This window comes from Pteronotus mesoamericanus, unplaced genomic scaffold, assembly GCF_021234165.1.
Source record: "Pteronotus mesoamericanus isolate MK-2021 breed Mesoamerican mustached bat unplaced genomic scaffold, CSHL_Meso_final scaffold_85, whole genome shotgun sequence".
Lineage (NCBI taxonomy): Eukaryota > Metazoa > Chordata > Mammalia > Chiroptera > Mormoopidae > Pteronotus > Pteronotus mesoamericanus.
The window spans coordinates 7,081,421-7,099,216 of NW_026555329.1; the positions used below are offsets into that span (position 1 = coordinate 7,081,421).

At 34.9% G+C, this 17,796-nt stretch overlaps 1 protein-coding gene across 1 annotated transcript in view; it reads right to left on the minus strand.

The window, feature by feature from the left end:
• The window catches only part of ITGB8 (integrin subunit beta 8), a 76,703-nt gene that overhangs the window by 15,191 nt on the left and 43,716 nt on the right, over positions 1 to 17,796 (minus strand). Inside the window, exons 6-9 of the mRNA XM_054564511.1 lie at positions 17,410 to 17,568; positions 7,159 to 7,254; positions 4,914 to 5,003; positions 994 to 1,128 (exon numbers count right to left, since the gene is read on the minus strand). Coding sequence (XP_054420486.1) covers positions 994 to 1,128; positions 4,914 to 5,003; positions 7,159 to 7,254; positions 17,410 to 17,568 — 480 coding nt within the window. The remainder of the gene's footprint in view (positions 1 to 993; positions 1,129 to 4,913; positions 5,004 to 7,158; positions 7,255 to 17,409; positions 17,569 to 17,796) is intronic.

Below are 17,796 nucleotides of genomic sequence, written 5' to 3' on the forward strand. Positions count from 1 at the left end.
ATATACATCTTGTGGGGGCATCTCTACCACCTGCAGATTCTAAATTTATCAAGAGGGAAAAACATATTCAAATTAAAGAGAAAGGAAGATTCTATTTTATTAAATCTTAGGATCTTAGGCCCTTTTTATCTTTTCCAATAACTCTTGTTCTTTTTATCTATATCATGACATTAAAATAATTAATAACATCATATAGCCTTAGAGATGGAAACAAAAGGGATTATAAATCTAGTCCAAGCTATTCATTTAAATATGGGGCAACTGATGTCTCAAGAGGTAAAAATGACTCACTAAAAATCACTTCATCCAAGAAGAATTCCCTTTAAAAGCATTTTTTAAAAAATCTGTGTTTACTTGGTATTGTACTGGTCCCAGGAGAATCCCTATCTCCTCTGGCCCGTTTCCTGATGCTACTATAATCCAGGCTTCTTTTTTCCACAGTTCATCCTTTTTTAGTTAAATGATGACACTTCTTTTTGATTGCTTTAACACATTTCCCTACTTTCTCCTAGAACATTTAGAGAATATTGGGACTATTACAAAGTAAAAGATTTCGGAATTTTTAGTCCTTATCAGCTGCCCCATCACTCTCATTCTTTTCTGTGGATCGTTGACCTTCAGTTTCACATCTGCTCTGAGAATTTCCAGATTTGAAATCAAAAAGGCATTATCATCATCTTAAGTATAGATGCTACATATTTGAGGAGATGTGATTTCCTAGTATATCATGACTATATCAGTTAAGTTTAAAGATATTATCATTGAATAAGTATTTAATATACTTATTTATTTGAACTTGAGAGTTTGAGAGAGCCATCAGTGAAGTTAAAACAAATAGGAGCTTCGCAGAGACAATAAAAGTTACTTTGAATTGTAAATGAGATCTTTGGAGTCAGTAGTAAGTAAAGTTTCTTCAAATGGTTTGATTTTCTGTGAGGAAACATGCCAAACAACTTAGTTTACTTGAAATGGGAACAACGCGCACCCACATACTTCATCATTGCTTGTCACGTTGCCACATCCTTCTGTGCCTGGCTTTCTGGTCCCGTCTGGACAGATGGCAGTAATGTTTACATAGATGCCTTTTACCTGGTTTTCCACTTGAACTTTCACTTCCGAAATAAGTTTCTGCAGAGACATCATTTTTAAATTTTATACTGTATCATATCAAATGTAAACAACTTAACAATGTCAAGTTTATTAAATTATTCTTGGTTTAACTAAAAGATTCTGTCTATATAAAAGGAATAAAACAGCATTTCCATATAATGACCCAATTATATTTGAAATACATAGGAAATACTGAAGGATTAGACTATCTGCATTTAATCACTCTATTTTTTAAACATATTTTCATCCATTTCTTGCATTTTGATCACTTCGAAGATAAATCTCAGTCAGCCTGTGTTACAGAAATAATCGTGTATCGTCAAAGAGAGTAAATCTTGACAGCTTCAAATCTGAAACATGCTTCTCACATTTACAGCTGCTAAAGAAACATTTCAATTTCAAATACTTTCGACTGACATGAAAGCTAAAATGCTTTATTGATACAGAATTGAAAGGAAATTTACAGGGGGCCATTTCTATACAGTAGGTATAAGAATTACTGCTAGGTATGGTCCTGTAAATTCCCCATGAAGGGACTAGGGTTTTTGTCAAGTTCCTGGAGCTGGCTTGTGACAATCAAAGCTGTTACAATTCTTAATACTGAAATAGAGCCCCTTACTGAGCAGAAAACCAGTCAGGCATTTGTGCAGTCTTTCAAAAACCATCAATGTAATGCCTATCACGACTTAGGCACACACTCATTTCTTACATTACAATCATGGACACAGAGAACAGTAAGATGATTGCCAAAGGAAAGGAGGTAGAGGGAAGGAAGACAGGGTAAAATGGGGATAAGTGGTGAGGAAAGGAGACTTGAGGTGGGGTGATGAACACGCAATACAATAAACAGATGGTATATTATAGAACTGTATACCTGAGACCTATAATTTTATTAACCAATGTCACCACAATAAATTCAATAATAAGTAAATAAAACTCTAGCTACATTAAATACATACTGTAGATCTGCATGTATTTCATTTCATAAAACTAAGAACCTACCACATGCAAAAGTTCTTAATATATACTTATAAACAAAAGGAAGGGAAAAGGTGACAAATGTACCTAAGGAAAGAGAGTGAATAGCAGGGTATGAAGTAAAAAATAATTTCCAGTGGTTTCTAATTTTTTTACTTGAGTAATTTTTCTTCTTCAATTCTATAATCAATAAAGAGATATGTGCTAATTAATAATAAATTGTGGAATTATGGTAGTAAATTTTTAAAACGAGATGCTTCCTCAACTTAGTAAATTTTATTTGGATTAAGTAAGACTGCACCAGCCACATTTTTATCTCCTAAAGAACTCATACATTGTAATTGAATGATTTTGCCAAACCAACAGAAACCTCTAATGGTATGCAAATTGTGTTGATATGGTGATGGTCTGAGAGATCAGAAGGAAATTCCTAATAATCTCAGTATTCTCAGTCTGTCCTTCTGAAATCTGCTTCTTTTGAACCTTGAGCTAGTTGTACTAATATATTTCAAGAAGGGCATGAAGACTAATAACTAAAATGTTCCCCAATTTTGGAATTTAGAAGTTAAGCTCCAGACATAAGCTTAAGGTTCTTTTTTAAGATCTAAAAGGTACAGAGGTAGCATCTATATTTTTAATAATGTATAAGCCTTTTTTACTCCATGTAATTTATTTTTCCTTTCTTAATTTCAGCTAAATTACTATTGCTATTAGAGTTATGATTTTTATGTAATTTTAATTCTAGTGGCAGTCCTGATATAAAGTATAAAAAATAAAATGTAATCACATCACCATGTGCTAAACTCTTAAAAAGGAAGTGCAAAAAATGAAAAATTAGAATGAAAATACTTTTCTTCTTTGTTTTCATCAATGAATTGCAAATTGTTTCTTTTGGACTACAAAGACAAAATGAAATTGTGGAAGAATTTTGAAAATATAGACATATGTAAAATAATAACAGAATCCCAACTTAAGGAGAGTAGTTAGCCAGAGTAATTTTTTGCTGGATTTACTAGTATTTTTCCATTGTTTAAGGTTAATCAGAACTGGAATTAGCTAAGGTATCACATACCTATCCTAGGCAAATAGGAACATTAAACCAAATGGTACTGTTTTCCTTTTCATTGGTGCAGTCTGACATACTGGCAAGTTTGTCAATTTATATTTCTTGTTTGGGGTAATAAATGGGCTCATACTGTAAAAATTAGGGTGGCTTCTAATACTGTGAATTCCTTCCTTATTTTGATTATTCCTGGGAAGAAACTACGGATGGGAATGTTACACACATGGTTGATTTTCTTTGATAACAAGCTCCCCAAGTCCTAATGATTCTTTGTAACAGTGAAAAAGATATATGATTAGAGATGCACTTCCTTATTTCATTCCACATATTTTCAGACATAGAACAACTTCTTGGCCAAAAAGAAAATTCACAAGATTTATTTTCCTTTTAAAAAATCTCACAAGATTAACTCGAAGGGAATAGTCAAAAAACATGTATGAATGACCCATGGACATGGACAACAGTGTGGAGATTGATTGTGGGAGCCAGGGGTGGGATAGGCAGGGAGGTCAAAGGGGGAAAAATTGGCACAACTGTAATAGAATAAAAATAAAAAATTAAAAAATATATATATATAAACCAAAAAAAGAAAGTTTAAACAAGTCCTTCATATTTTATCCTGTGACTACTTTCTGCCTATCCCTTTGCTCCCTGAGTGGAGGGCAGATGTTGCATGGAGAAACTAAGAAGAGAAGCCTGAGATTTCTCACAGTGCTTGGGCTACTATTTCCCTATTCAACTCTACCGTGTCAGAAAGGGAATCAGAGAATTTTGGGGAGTGAGACTTCATTAATGCTCCATAACGTCAAGGTAGAATAAAACACATCTTTGGAAAGTATGTAAAATGTAAAAACCAAAACAGGTAGTATCACCTGGTCCTGGTGTTAAGGAAGACCTGGGTTCTGTACCGGCTTCTTCTGCTTGTTAGTTGTTTGTCCTTTGGTTAATTTACTTAGCTTCTTTGGAGTTCTACAAATACACAGTGGCAATACTATCCCCTGCTTCATAGATCAGTGTGCAGACTAAATGAGGCCATATATGGAGAGTAACTGGTTCTTAGTGGAGTTAAAGTAGCAGTCACTATTATCGTAACATCCTAACAGAGAATTCTTTCCAGGAATGGCCCAGGCTGAAAGGGTGGATGTCTTTTTAAACCTTGACATTTGGTACCCACTCTTCACAGACTGAGGACAGCATACAACTGTCAATAAAATAATATATCCCTTAAGGTGATTCTTTTAATCAAACTGGTTTTATAAAACTACCAAAACAACTCTTCAAATATTCAAGTAGCTCATCCAGGAAACCCCAACAGAGTCCTCTTAGTAATCTCTATATCACAGATAGATCATTTTACCTGACAGGTTGCCCCTTTAAATAACAGTATGAATTTCTTACTTTATTTTGATGACATGAGAAATTGTGAAATTTCCTGGCAATAAAGTATATTCTATAGCCGTGATTTGGTGACTCATAGAATATTTGATTTGGAAGGAGATTTAGATCGCCTGTGAATTCCTTCCTTATTTTGGAAGGCTTCCTGTCAGTGAGACACAGCGATGCACAGAGGGCTCAAGTGGCATTTCCCCAAGGTTCCATGACTAGTTAGTGGGAAAGCCAGGGCTGAATTAGGTTCTTCATTCCAAATGTTATGTTCTTTCCACCACTCCTTTCAAGATGATAGGGCACTGGTTGGTACCTTGCCACAGAAATTGGGGTTAAGATTTATTTTAAAAATTATGTGGAATACCCGTACACATACCTGATAGGCTTCTACTACCAAATTATTGAGGTTTGCAGCCTTTGATTCTATTTCACCAGCAATAGTGCCAGGCAAGAGGGGTAGAAGGTCCTACAAAATATACCAATAACATTTAATGACAATCATATGCAACGGTTTAGCAAACAAATAGTAAAAATTCTTGTAGTTACCAGTGGAAGGTGACATAAATCAAAAAAGATTAGAGAAAAGAGAAATGTAAGTGACCAACTAGGGCAGCTAAAACATGTATACCTGGAATGGTAGTGTGTATGTGTATGGGTAACAGTGTGTGTACAAGCACATGTTACATGCTGCCCTAAAAATCCAAGCAAAGCACAGACCAGCATTTCCCAAAGTATCTTCCATGGAACATAGTCTCAAGAGGTTTTAAATATGAAAGGATTCTAAGGACAGATAACTTTGCCAAGTTCTACACATGGTTTCTTCCACTAAGTGACTGAAAATGTACACTTGCAAATTAAAGGTTCAGAGATGTACACTTGGAAATTAAAGGTTCAGAGAGGTCCTGCAATTCAGAAATGATTTAGCATTATTTAGTGCAGCATTTCTCAACATATCTTTAATCACGAAGCGCTTTTTTCATGTAACACATATAAACACTTTGAAGAATGACTCTTCTGTGGAATGAACTTAATCACATGTTGTTCCAAACTATAGAAAAAAATCAGTCACAAGTAAAAGCTTCATGGAACAAGTGTTCAGAATGGATGTTCTTAATTACTGAATAATTATGGAGAAGACTCTAGGTATTCCTAGTGAGAAAAAAACCTTAGTGAAGGGTTAATGGTTTATTTTAGATGAAATAAGAACAGAGAAGAAGCCAGTCTGAGTGAGGTGAAGGATGCATAACTTAAGTGAGATCAGATTATGAAGTCTTGAAATCCATTTATACACTTATTTTTATCATTCTCAAGTATCATTAAGTTCCTCCTGTATGCTAGCCACTACTTAGACACTAACAACTTGGTATCTCAGGTAACAGGGAAAATGTATCTCTTGTCGATTTTTAAAATCTATTTATAAAACCTTTATTGAGCACCTATTGGGTACTGCTTTGGAGATACTAAATTGCTTGACCATTTAGCTTTCATTTTTAAGGATCCCACCAGTACATAAATGACAATTTCAGAAAACAATGTACAGTGAAGCAATAGAAAGAATGTACAGACCCGAATGAGGGGGATACCCCACAAGCCTCTGACAGCTGGGGAAGGATGTCAGGGACTGTTTCCTGGAGAAAGTGACACATGAGCTGTGCCTTAAAGGTAAGTAAGAGGTAGCCAAGTAATGAGAGAAGAAGGGCTTCCAGGCATGGTGGATACTTAGCAAGAACATTGGCACAAAGGAGAGAGTCTGGTGAACGGTGTGTACCGGAGAATTAGAAGCATGGCTGGAGGGACAAGTGTAGTAGGGGATGAGTCCAGAGAGGCAAGCAAGGACTAGAGGGTCTCTTAGCCACATTGAAACCTTGACCCTTTAAATCAGAGGGAACTCTGGGAACATTGTACTTTAGGGAGCACTCTGCCCACACTTACGATTTAAACAGATCATCCTACAGCCAGGTGGATGATGGATTTGGGAGATGTGTTAAGAAGCTGTTACAACTCAGATGAAGTTGGCTGATAAAAATGTCTCTGGGAAGCTAAAGTAGGTATCTGTAAGATACACACAGGACTCGAGCAGAGTTTGTCAGGTGTTAGGAACCTGTTGATTCTTACTTTGCACACAACTCAATTAATAATAAGCCTGCCTGGTGTTATGCTTTATCACGCAGTGGATTTCTTTTTTTTAACAGAACAGGAAGAAACTGCTAGAGACAATAACACCATCAAGAAATTATAAATAGCAGACAAAGAGTAGGCAAAAGCAATAAAAACAGCATAAGGAATATAGTTAGTAACACTGTAATAGTATGTACAGTGCCAGATAGGTAGTAGTCTTATCAAGGTTATCACTTTGTAAGGTAAATAAATGTCCTTTCCATTATTTTCACAGTACCACACTGAGTTTTAGTGCCCACACTTAGTTCTTGGTCCTATAGAGAGAATTTATACATAAATACTAACTCAAGACACTGTATAGTACACATTAGCTAATACAGTATTCAATTTTGACCATGCAAGGTACAGTAACTCTAGAATTCATACTTGGGATTTTAAGAAGTATTTTAGTTTCAACTACCAAGGCAAACATTGTAATTTTTATATTTTGGGAATGAACATACCTTATACCAATGAAACTGTTTTCCTTGAACTGCAAAGATGACATTAATGTTGTTGTCTATTAACTTCTCTGAGAGTTGACCTAGTGAGGGATGTTCCTGTCAATGGATAATGAAATAAAGAAGAGAGTGAATTTAGAAGCTTGATTCCACACATATTCAAACATTTCTTATGAGGGAAACTGTATGACTGACATAAAAATGTATTTTGTTGGGAAGGGCTATCATTTTACTAGGGACATTAAAGTTCTTCTAAAAAATAAGAAATAAGATCAATATTAATATATCAAGGAGTTTGAATAGATAAAAGCTACATAAAAACATAAAGCTCAGAAAAATGAAAAGGGCTGAATTCAACATAGTACAGAGTGTTCAGCACCTCTTTAGGTTAACATGAGAATCAAAGTGATATAACTGAAAGATAATTTAATATTCAGAAACAGACTCATTAGGGACAATCAAATTCTGAGGCAAAATTCATTAAAAAGTGTTGAAATGCAAATATATGCATACACACACATTTGAAATATCACATGATACAATACAAACTCTGTTTAGAACAAGAAAACCTGGTACTCAAATCCAAGGTTGTCACTGAATGATAAAAATTCTATCTTGGGCCCATCCTCTCTAACATGTGAATACTACCTGGTTTCCATGATTGCTGGTAAAATGAAGATAACATTAGTATGTGAACAATTTAGTGCAGTTTCTTGCATAGCGTAGGGGCTCAAAATTAATATCAGTTATCATGATTTTTACTTCCCACAGCTTATACAAGGTATAGGTTACAGAGCTCTCAAATTACTATCATTCTGCTTAACCTTTCTGCCATATATATATATATGTATTTTTTTGATCTGTGTTACTTCAATAAATAAAGGTTATGTAGAACCAACCATGAAATTCTTTGTGGTGGTGAGAAAGCTTGGGATGAGTAGAAGGAAAATATGATATAGTTTAGCAAATATGAGAAATCTGACAACTTGGAAATTGCTATATCTAAAGTTATAGATATTGTACTTGATATTTTTTCTTTCTATAAATGCTCTTCTAGAATAAACTAATCTCAAGTAACAACATCACAATAGATACCTTTCTGAGGGGTGATGTCAAACTTGACCTGCCCTGGTCCCCACCTGTCCCTTGGTGCCTAGTTATATTAGCCAGAGATCGTACTGAGCTCAATTAGTGTCCTATGATTCAAGTTCAAATTACTCTGTAGTTTTTATTCCCTTTTCTAACCTGCAGTGCTAATTGTTTGGTTAAGGGAAATTTGGCTAAACCATCTTGGTTAACATTTCTGTATTTTGGCAGATATGTAAATTTATTACAGAGCTAATTTTATTAGTTTTGCTTATAGACTAATTTTTGTGACTGAGATATTAAATTTATATGCAAGACATAAGAGATAGCTTTGGGCTTAAAAATATTAACACTAACATGAGCAACTGCTACGAGCTGAGTATTTGGGTCCCCACTCCCCAAATTTATATGTTGAAATCCTAACCCCCAAGGTGATGGTATTAGAAGGCGGGCATTGAGGAGATGCTTAAATCATTAAGGGAGAACCCTCTTGAATGGATTAGTTCCCTTATACAAGAGGACCAGTGGGAGAAGTTCCCTTGCCCCTCCACTAAATGAGGTGACAGCTAGAACATGTCGTCTGTGAGACAGAAAGTAGGCTCTAACCAGACCCCGAATCTGCCAGTGCCTTGCTCTTGAACTATCCAACCTCCAGAACTGTGTGGAGTATATTTCTGTTGTTTATAAGCCATATAGTTTACGGTGTTTTTCTTTTTGTTATAGCAGCCCAAATGGACTAAGATAATAACCATAACAAATACACTTTTATTTTTATATAATCTATAATTGCTATGGTAGAAGCAAATCAAATTTTTATGAACTGTATTTAAATGTGATATGAAACCAATTTCTTAAGAAGTTTAAAAAATATTACCACATGGATTTCCATGAGAAACATTTTGCCCAGAGCAATTCTTAAAATACAATTTTAAAGCAATAGAAAAATAATCCCCCAAATATAAATTCTACCAGATAAATTCTTTTGCTTGTTCCTAATTTTATATATATATATATATACATACATATATATATATATATACACTCTTAAAATAGATTTATGACAGTTTGCATAATGCTAGTATATTTTTAAAAAAAGTAAAGGAAGGGTGCATCTAGTTGTGGTTGAAGTATGTTTTGATGGCAACAACTACTTTTCAAATATTTTTGCTTTTACAAAAAATAATTGCAATTTGCCAAGCATTCCCTCTTCTTAATTTTTCAAACCATTCACATTGTAAGGATAATTTAATCCATATGTTTTTAACCAGCTTATACTTAACTCACATAAAATCAATATTTAAATAACAGTCCAAGATGTAAGCAGCTCTTGGAGCCTTCTTAATCTCTTTCCACTTTCAAAACCAGGAAGTCACATTGACCAAAAGTACACAAATTTTATATCTAGAAAGTTCTAGTTTAGTCAGAAGCTCATTAAAAACATGGTCAGTTGGATTATTAAGCTTAAAAGAACACATTTTTTGAACCCTAGAAAGAAATCTCTTTCAAAGAAAATTCCAAGTACCTTGACGCAGATTTGTTAAAATTACAAATGTTTAACAGATGTTTAAATAAACCACGTTGACTGGAGAGCTATAGATTACTGACCATTGTTGAAACCCCTTCCCCTTTCCCCCGTGAAGCACATCTTTTAAGTATTTTCTCTTTTATGTCTTGTATCTTACCAGCAGGAACACTCCCTCTCAGCCAGCTGTTCTGGTGACGTCGCTGCTCCTCATCCCTAACTCCCCCTTTGTCTAACCCATTACATATTGTTTCTCTAAACTCTGAAAATAATTAATAGAGATAACAGGCATTCCACGAAGAAGGGGAAGCCATGTCCCAAGACAGCTGCTATGTAAGTAAGGGCAAAAAGATTCCTTTCACATTTTTCTCCTTCACCAACACCTTCGCTGTGACTTGTGGGAAATAACTTAGAAATGTCCAAAGGGGAGAGGAGTTAAGAAAGATTATGGAAAGCAATTTTGGTCAGAGATAACTGTGTAGAGATGTATGGGAGAATTTTAATAATGTGCATATGTAGTGGCAAAAAAGAAGTGTTTAAGATTTTAAGATTCTCCTCATAAAAGTGAGGATCATAAAAATATTTTGTAAAATAATAAAGAATTTGTAGTATTGAATATCATAATATAAAAAAATCCCAATGTCTTCATTAAAGCACTCAATTATCTGGATTTTTTTTTTACAGTTCATTTTTTAGAGGAAAGAGACAACATGAAAGCGATCTTAGATTTATTTAGAGATGAAGACTTTATGTGATTTCAGCCTATTTTCTATGTACATGACTAAACAGCAATAATCACATGGATCAGGGTTTCTTATCAGTGACACTGTCGATGTTTGGGAGCCAGGTATTCTGTGTTGGTGGGGGGCGGGGGGGCTGTCCTGTGCGGTGGAGGATATTTCGCAACATCCCTGGCCTCTAGATTCCAGTTTCTCCTGCTTCCCTCAGTTCTAACAACCTAAATGCCTCTGGACATTGAAATGTCCTGTGGGGGGCAAAACTGCTCCAGTTAAGAACCATATGAAGAAAAAGGGCTCTGGAAGCAGACCACCTGGGACCTTAACCCCTGGTTCTGCGATTACTAATTATGTAACACTGGCCAGCTGTCTTAACCCCTCTGCGATCCAGTTTCCATGTGTATAAAATAGGTGCAAATACTAGTATCTCTCTCTTAGAGTTCTGGTGGGGATTAAATGTGTTAATATGTGCAAAGGCTTTACTTACCATTCTGTAATTACTAAGCTTAGATTAGTAGTGAGTAGAAGTTCATGTCCTGATGTCACACTGCTTGGCATTTCCCGTTGGCAATACTATGTAGGGCTGTATGACCACAAGCAAGTTCCTGATCTCTTTAGTATTTCTATTTTCTCACTTACAAAAATGGAGGTAATAGCCATATCTACACCTCACTGGGTTGTTGGGTGGTGGTATGTAAATGTAAGGGACAAGACCATAGGGCTGCCTAAGAAAAGACAGCTTTCAATATGACTTCATAAAATGCACTTGGAGGTCATTACTAAAGGCTAGAGGTTGGGCTCTTGCATATGCTTTATTTGACTTGCCTGATTTACTTACCCTTACTACCTGGCCCCTGCAGTGTTTGAATGTGAGGCTCCTTCTCAACATAGTATCAGTGGTAACCATGAGATCTTAGTTACTGAAGTGAGGGGCATGGATTGATAATTTTTGCAAGCTTTCCAATGAATGAGAGTGGTAATAAAAAGGTTTTTGTGCTTAAGTATGAACTGAAACATATAATTGGAACATTCCATTTTGTAAATATTGTCATCAAATTTTGTTTTCATTGTGCCACTTTAGCAAACCATTATTTTTTCTCATTATCAGAGCCATTATGCCAACAAAAGCAACGCTAGTCTAAGCCTGGCCCAGGTGATTCTGTGTGCAACTTTTGCTTTCAATTAAAAAAAAATAAACTGAATATTGTTTGCAGAAGTCATTTCCTGGCTACTTTACTGCTACCATGAAAAGCATTCACAGGTCTAATCTGAAGTGATTATTGCTTTCATGGCATTTACAATTTAAAACAGTTCACAGAGCAGCTGATGTCAGAGATTGTGTTAGTTTTAAAAATTGTAACAATATTTTTTTTTACTGTGAGAAATTTAATGTCAGAACTAATAATACATGCTTGCTAATATTTGCTGATAAAAATAATAAAGCCTATATTGAGGTGTGTAATTCCAGAACCTATAGAAATCATGCATAGAAAATTAAAATTTTAAACAGAACTTGAAAATAAATTTTCCTAAATCTGGTACTGCAATTCTTTAACAGAGGGTTTTATAACTGGTAAATATGAGAAGAGCTACAAATAAATAAATCATACTGTGCCAAATAAGCTTTCCCCAGGGCAAGAATATCTAAATGCCAATTCTCTTTAATAGAGTCTTAGTATCAGTTAATATTCTGCTATACTTTTTTATTGTTGTTCAATTATAGTTGTTCCCATTTCCCCCCATTATTCTCCCCTGTCCTACCCACCCCTACCCCCCACATTCAGTCCTCCACCCTTCGTTGTCTTTGTCCATGGATTCTTTATACATGTTCCCTGACTTGATCTTTCCCTTTTTTTCCCTGTTATCCCACTCCTCTGTCCCCTCTCGTTACTGTCAGTATGTTCTTTATTTCCACATGGACTTAAAACTTTTTAAGTGCATTCTGTCTGGGTGATATTTCCTTTACTTTCCTGATTTTGTATGTTCATAAACCCAAAAGTGCCAACACAGTAAACTGATCTTATTTCTTTAATCAATTTAAAAAGTATTATTTTTATACAATATTAAGCAGAAAAAATAAAGTAAAAATCCTGAACAAAAAAAAATTTCATTAGCTATAGGATTCGGTATTATGCAAAATTAGGAACACTGTAAATTTGGGCTTAGGAAGTACATCTTTTTCAAGTGTTTACAACATTTAGGAAGAATCTTCAGAGTTGAAAATGCTTAAAATATTTTTTGAAGTGACTTCTAATATAGCTCCTTTCAGTGCGATCGCTTGCATTCACTGGTTTTCTGAAAGGCGGTCATACTGAGCATTAAGGGGGAGAAATATGGAGCAAGCTAGAGGTCTGAGATTCACATACCTTGGGAAAGATATTTATTCTTCCTCTCCACTTTATGTATTGTGGATGGGTGTGATGATGCCTATCATTTGAGATCTAGTGAGCTAAGGTATGTTCAGGGTCTGGCAGATGACCTAGCTCAAGGTCAATGGTAATGGCAAAGGCAGCCAGCATAGCAGCAGGTTGAAGCCCTTCAGTGGACTCTGGTGTTATAATTTTAGTAGCTCTGTGACCTTGCATAAATTAACCTGGTGCCTCTAAGTTTAAGTTTTCTCAACTATAATGGGTCATGGTGAAGTCTGAATAAGATAATATAAGCAATATGATCGGCATGGTGCCTAGCTCAAAATAAGTGCTCAGTGAATCAGTACTTTTATTAGTAAAATAAAAATGTATCTGGAACAAAGGAGCCCAGATACTAAAGAAAAAGAGACATTTAATATTTTCTGAAATTGAAGAAGCTATTTCTTAGTCACAGAGCAAAATAATTGTCTCTTTACTAAAAGATTAAAATTGTAACCTTACTTGGAATGCTGTCTGATATCAGCAGATATAGCAAAATGTCAGAAATAGTCGAATCAGAAAAAAAACCACAAATAGATATAATATTTTATGAGTTTTTTTTAACTCAGGTAGCAAAATTATAAATTAAATTAGCAAAGTATCTTCTCAAGCTCTCTTTCTCATCTGCAATCCTGGAAAAATGGAGTATAATTCCAAGTAGTTGAGATACACAGTAAAGAGAAAGCTTTCTAAATGGCTTACTAGAAATCAAGAGCATGTTAAACAAAGCTGAATGAAAAGTCAGAGGCAGAATATTAACATTTTTTACCTATGAGGAAGCAAAACTCTTGAGTGGTGCCTAACAAGCCTTCAGCAATTCAGCTTTAGTTCTGTAAGATGGTGATCAATTCAGCAGTTAGTCTACCCAAATGAGAGGGAATAAACTATGAAACTAGCAATAAGGAAATTCTGATGAGTTATAATGATAGGAAGGTTAAAGAATCACTGACTATAATATGATGAGGCACAGAAAAAAAAGGCTGAGTAAAGAAAGAAACACCAAACTTAAGTGACTAAATACAATGAGAAAAGAATGGCGAAATCTTGCCTGTGTACATCTCTCCATCCAGGACAGAGAGTCATAGCAGCATTTAAAAATCCAATTAATAAGGGTTCATTGTCTGACCTGTGTGTCTCTTCCAAATACTTGATCCTTGGCCCCCTTTTATTGTTACTGGAGACCCTGGTGTTTTTCTTGGCCTCCGCCAAGGGCAGGGTGAATGCTGGTGAGGGCTCTGTGTGAGGTTGGGATTTACCCTGGAAGTGGGCGTGGGAAGACGGGGTGAAATTCCAGACTCTTAGCATTAATAACCTACCTTCTACACCATCAACAGTTGTTACACTTACTTCTACCATTTTCGAAAGAATACCATATTTTAAACTGCCATTAGTATTGGATAAATTATAAAACTACATTACTACTCGAGTTTTTCATTCCAGTACTTAGGAGAAAAAGCTGTGGAAAATGTAAAATAGTATAACATCATTTGCCATATACAATATCATAATAATGTGTAAATATAAACTCCTTTAAATTATATCTTGTTTTGTAATTTATGTAATCCAAATTATGTGCTTTATTTCTTTCATAAGTAAGACTGCAACCAGAAAGTAAAAATTACAACAAGAATTTCATTGCACTATTTCTTCTACTTTTTCCCCTGCGACAGTGTGGCAAAGTGGTTAAGAATACAGATTTTAATATTATAAGATTGAACTGGACTGAGCCCCAGCTTTGTTACTTTTTAACTTTTTAACTTTTTATCTGTCTCCTTAGTCAGCTTAATTCTTCTACCATTAGTTTTGTGTTTATAAAAAATTATTATGACTGCCCTAAATAGTTGTTGTAAGATAAATTTGATTCTGTTTGCAGTGTTTGCTGCAGTGTTTTTGGTTAGTAAATACTCAAAACAAAGTAGTTGTTTTCATTTTGGAGGTCACATTGAAATAGCTATGTATACAAGCAGCAGAACTCTGGCCCAAGTAATTTAGACATATAAAAAGTCTTTTATCAGTTATTTCCTTTTACAAATAAAACAACTAGAATCTTGGACCAAAAAACTTAGATGACATTCAATATTATGGGTATTGGCTGCTGAGATAAATTCAGGAAGCAAAGTGTTTGACTGCTTGTCTTACACCTTTTAAAATTTCTCTATAATGGCCAATAGGAGAGGATGGAGGTTATTTTAAAATAAACAGTAAATGTGAGTAGAGTTAAGTTCAGGGTAGCTTTGCATCCAAAGCAATAGCACGTCATGTATATATAAATGCATAGTCAGCGGGTCAATCAAAATGCTTCAGCTTTTATTTTAGGGCAGTGTCCCTAGAAATGAAGGGGATGATAATTCTTAGGAAGAGGATCCCTTAAAACACATACCTGGAATGAAATAAAATATTTTTCTAAGATATTAACAAACACAGTACTCTTTGGGGTTGTTTGTTTGTTTGTTTTTACTCAATACACATCAGTGACATATGGAATGTTCATTCATTTAAGTAGGCAGAACAATGTTGAAGGATGCAAATGAAGTTTATGATAGAATATACAAATTCCTGATCTCATTGGTGCCCCAGTACTTTGTAAAAGAAAATTAGAATTTATTTCCCTAAGGTTATATGGCATGGCATATGTTGAAAATTATGAGAGCATTTCTTAGCCTTAAGGAACCCTTCCTAGATGAGCATCCTCTAAAATACAGTTGTGGAGAGATGACTTCAGGGACTTGGCCAAACTTCAGGAGAGTAATGCAGAACAATTTGAGAATAATGTGATTATTATTTTTCCTTCCAAAAAGCTTCTCTTTGTCTCAACAAAGTAATTCCTCTTGTCTCCTCCTTCACTCTGCAGTAAATAAATTCAAACTCTATCTCAGATTAAAAGAGGTTAACTAGAAGGAAGGAAAGATAAGAAATGACTAAATTGAAGTGGATGGATCTACCAAAGCAAAATATGGCTGAGTAAAAGAGAATTAACAAAGGGAAAAGACACAGCTGGAATAACCCCCAATCCTAATTCTTAAATTCAAACTCCAGTTAACTTTTAATATCTTTGAAATGTGAGGCTGCCTTCAAGAGACTAAACTAACCGAGGATTGAACTTGTTTCATGCAAGAGTACAAACGCTCCTCTAGACTTTCAATAAGTCTGGCACAGTGTTCAGATTAACTAAATTTAATCATTTTAAATTTTACTCATGGGAACCACATGCAGTTCAGCCTAATTTTTATATGCTTTTAATATTGCAGTTCCTAAACTGGACATGAGGTGCCTTGGAACACTGCAGTACACTCACCAGGGTGCCTCAAAATGTCTTACAATTTTAAGGGAAACACAGATCATTGGCATCTCTCAGGTGTCTAGAGGTATTCTCAGTTTTAAGACTACATTTGGCTCTGTTCCTTTAGAGGACATCAAGTCTTTATAGAGCTGGGCAGGATGAAAATCAACGTGAAACAGGAAATGAGGGTGGTGATATCCAATCTGATTCCAAGGCTTGGAAGTTTCCGTTAGTAACTTACTAAGAGTGACACAAATATCTGTATGTGTGATTCATGATGTATATTATTTTTTAACTGGCTGCTAAGTTTTTGGACATAAACAGTTAAGTTATTTGGACCTGACCACTTAATAACCAGAATTGTCAGATTTTTGTTTTGTTTTATTTTTATTTTGGCCTAGGGGAGCAAGAGAAAAAATTCCTGAGACACTAGGGTACAAAGATCTGGGAAAGTTTAGAAGTTTCTGTTCTACCATTTGCATGAATGTGTAAATATGTGTCACTGTTAGAAGTAAATGATGCTCCATGCGGTCGATTTTCCACATGTAGAATAGATAATGCTGGAAGAGTGTATGCAAATATATGATTCAGAGGTGAAATACCCTTAGGAAGCAATCCAGGTATTTGCTGATTTCAAAAAAAAAAGAGCCCCCAAACATAGATTGGCTTCACAGGGAAGACATGAGGTACAGAATACTTAAAGTGGGCCTTTTTACTATTTTTTCTCCCTTGTCTCTACTTAGATCCTATCTGTATATTGCAGGGTTTCTTCAGGCCAAATACGCCTTTCTTACCAATGCTTAATATGTTTTTAGATACCAACCCCATGGAACTAGTTTATTTATATTAAGCAAATATATATAAAATATATAAGATGTATATATAAAATATATATGTATATACATATTTCCCTTATGCTGTCCTTCAGTTGAACAAAAAGTAAGTTCTTCTATCATTTTTGCTTTCATAAATTATAAAGTGCTTTGTAGCATATCAGAAAGTCAGTTGCTACATATTGTCAAAGTATTTTAGCTTTATATTTTATTGACTAGCATTTATAGGTTTCATTATTCCAGAATTTCTCTCTCATGACTTATCCTGACTATGTCTGATGCTCATTGAGGTAGTTTCTTGATACAAGAATAGATTTAATTTGCCCACTTAAACTTATACTTCAACCAAGAATCATAACTACCAAGAGGCGGCAGCTACATTAATTACCATGCTTGTTGATCTGACGTAGACGTTGTTCTTCAGGTGGCAGTTTCCATCATTTGGCACCACTATGCCCGCCAATTTGCTATCAAGAGCAAGATGAGATGTCTGATCTGTCATCACCAGCAACAATCTTTTAGCTTCTTTTCTCCATCCAATATGGCTCTTAAAATAAACATGTAATTAGACCCTGTCCAATAACATAGATCTGCACTGTGGTCTTTATCTTAAGTAAACATTAAGTTCAAGTGCATAAACATTAAGTCAGGTTAGAATGATGTGCATAAATACAGTGCTGTTTCATAAACAGAATTAACTTTTATTTGTATATTCTCTTTGTTACTATAGCCATTTGACCACACTAGGTCTTGGCTAGAGATCTCTGGTGTCCCC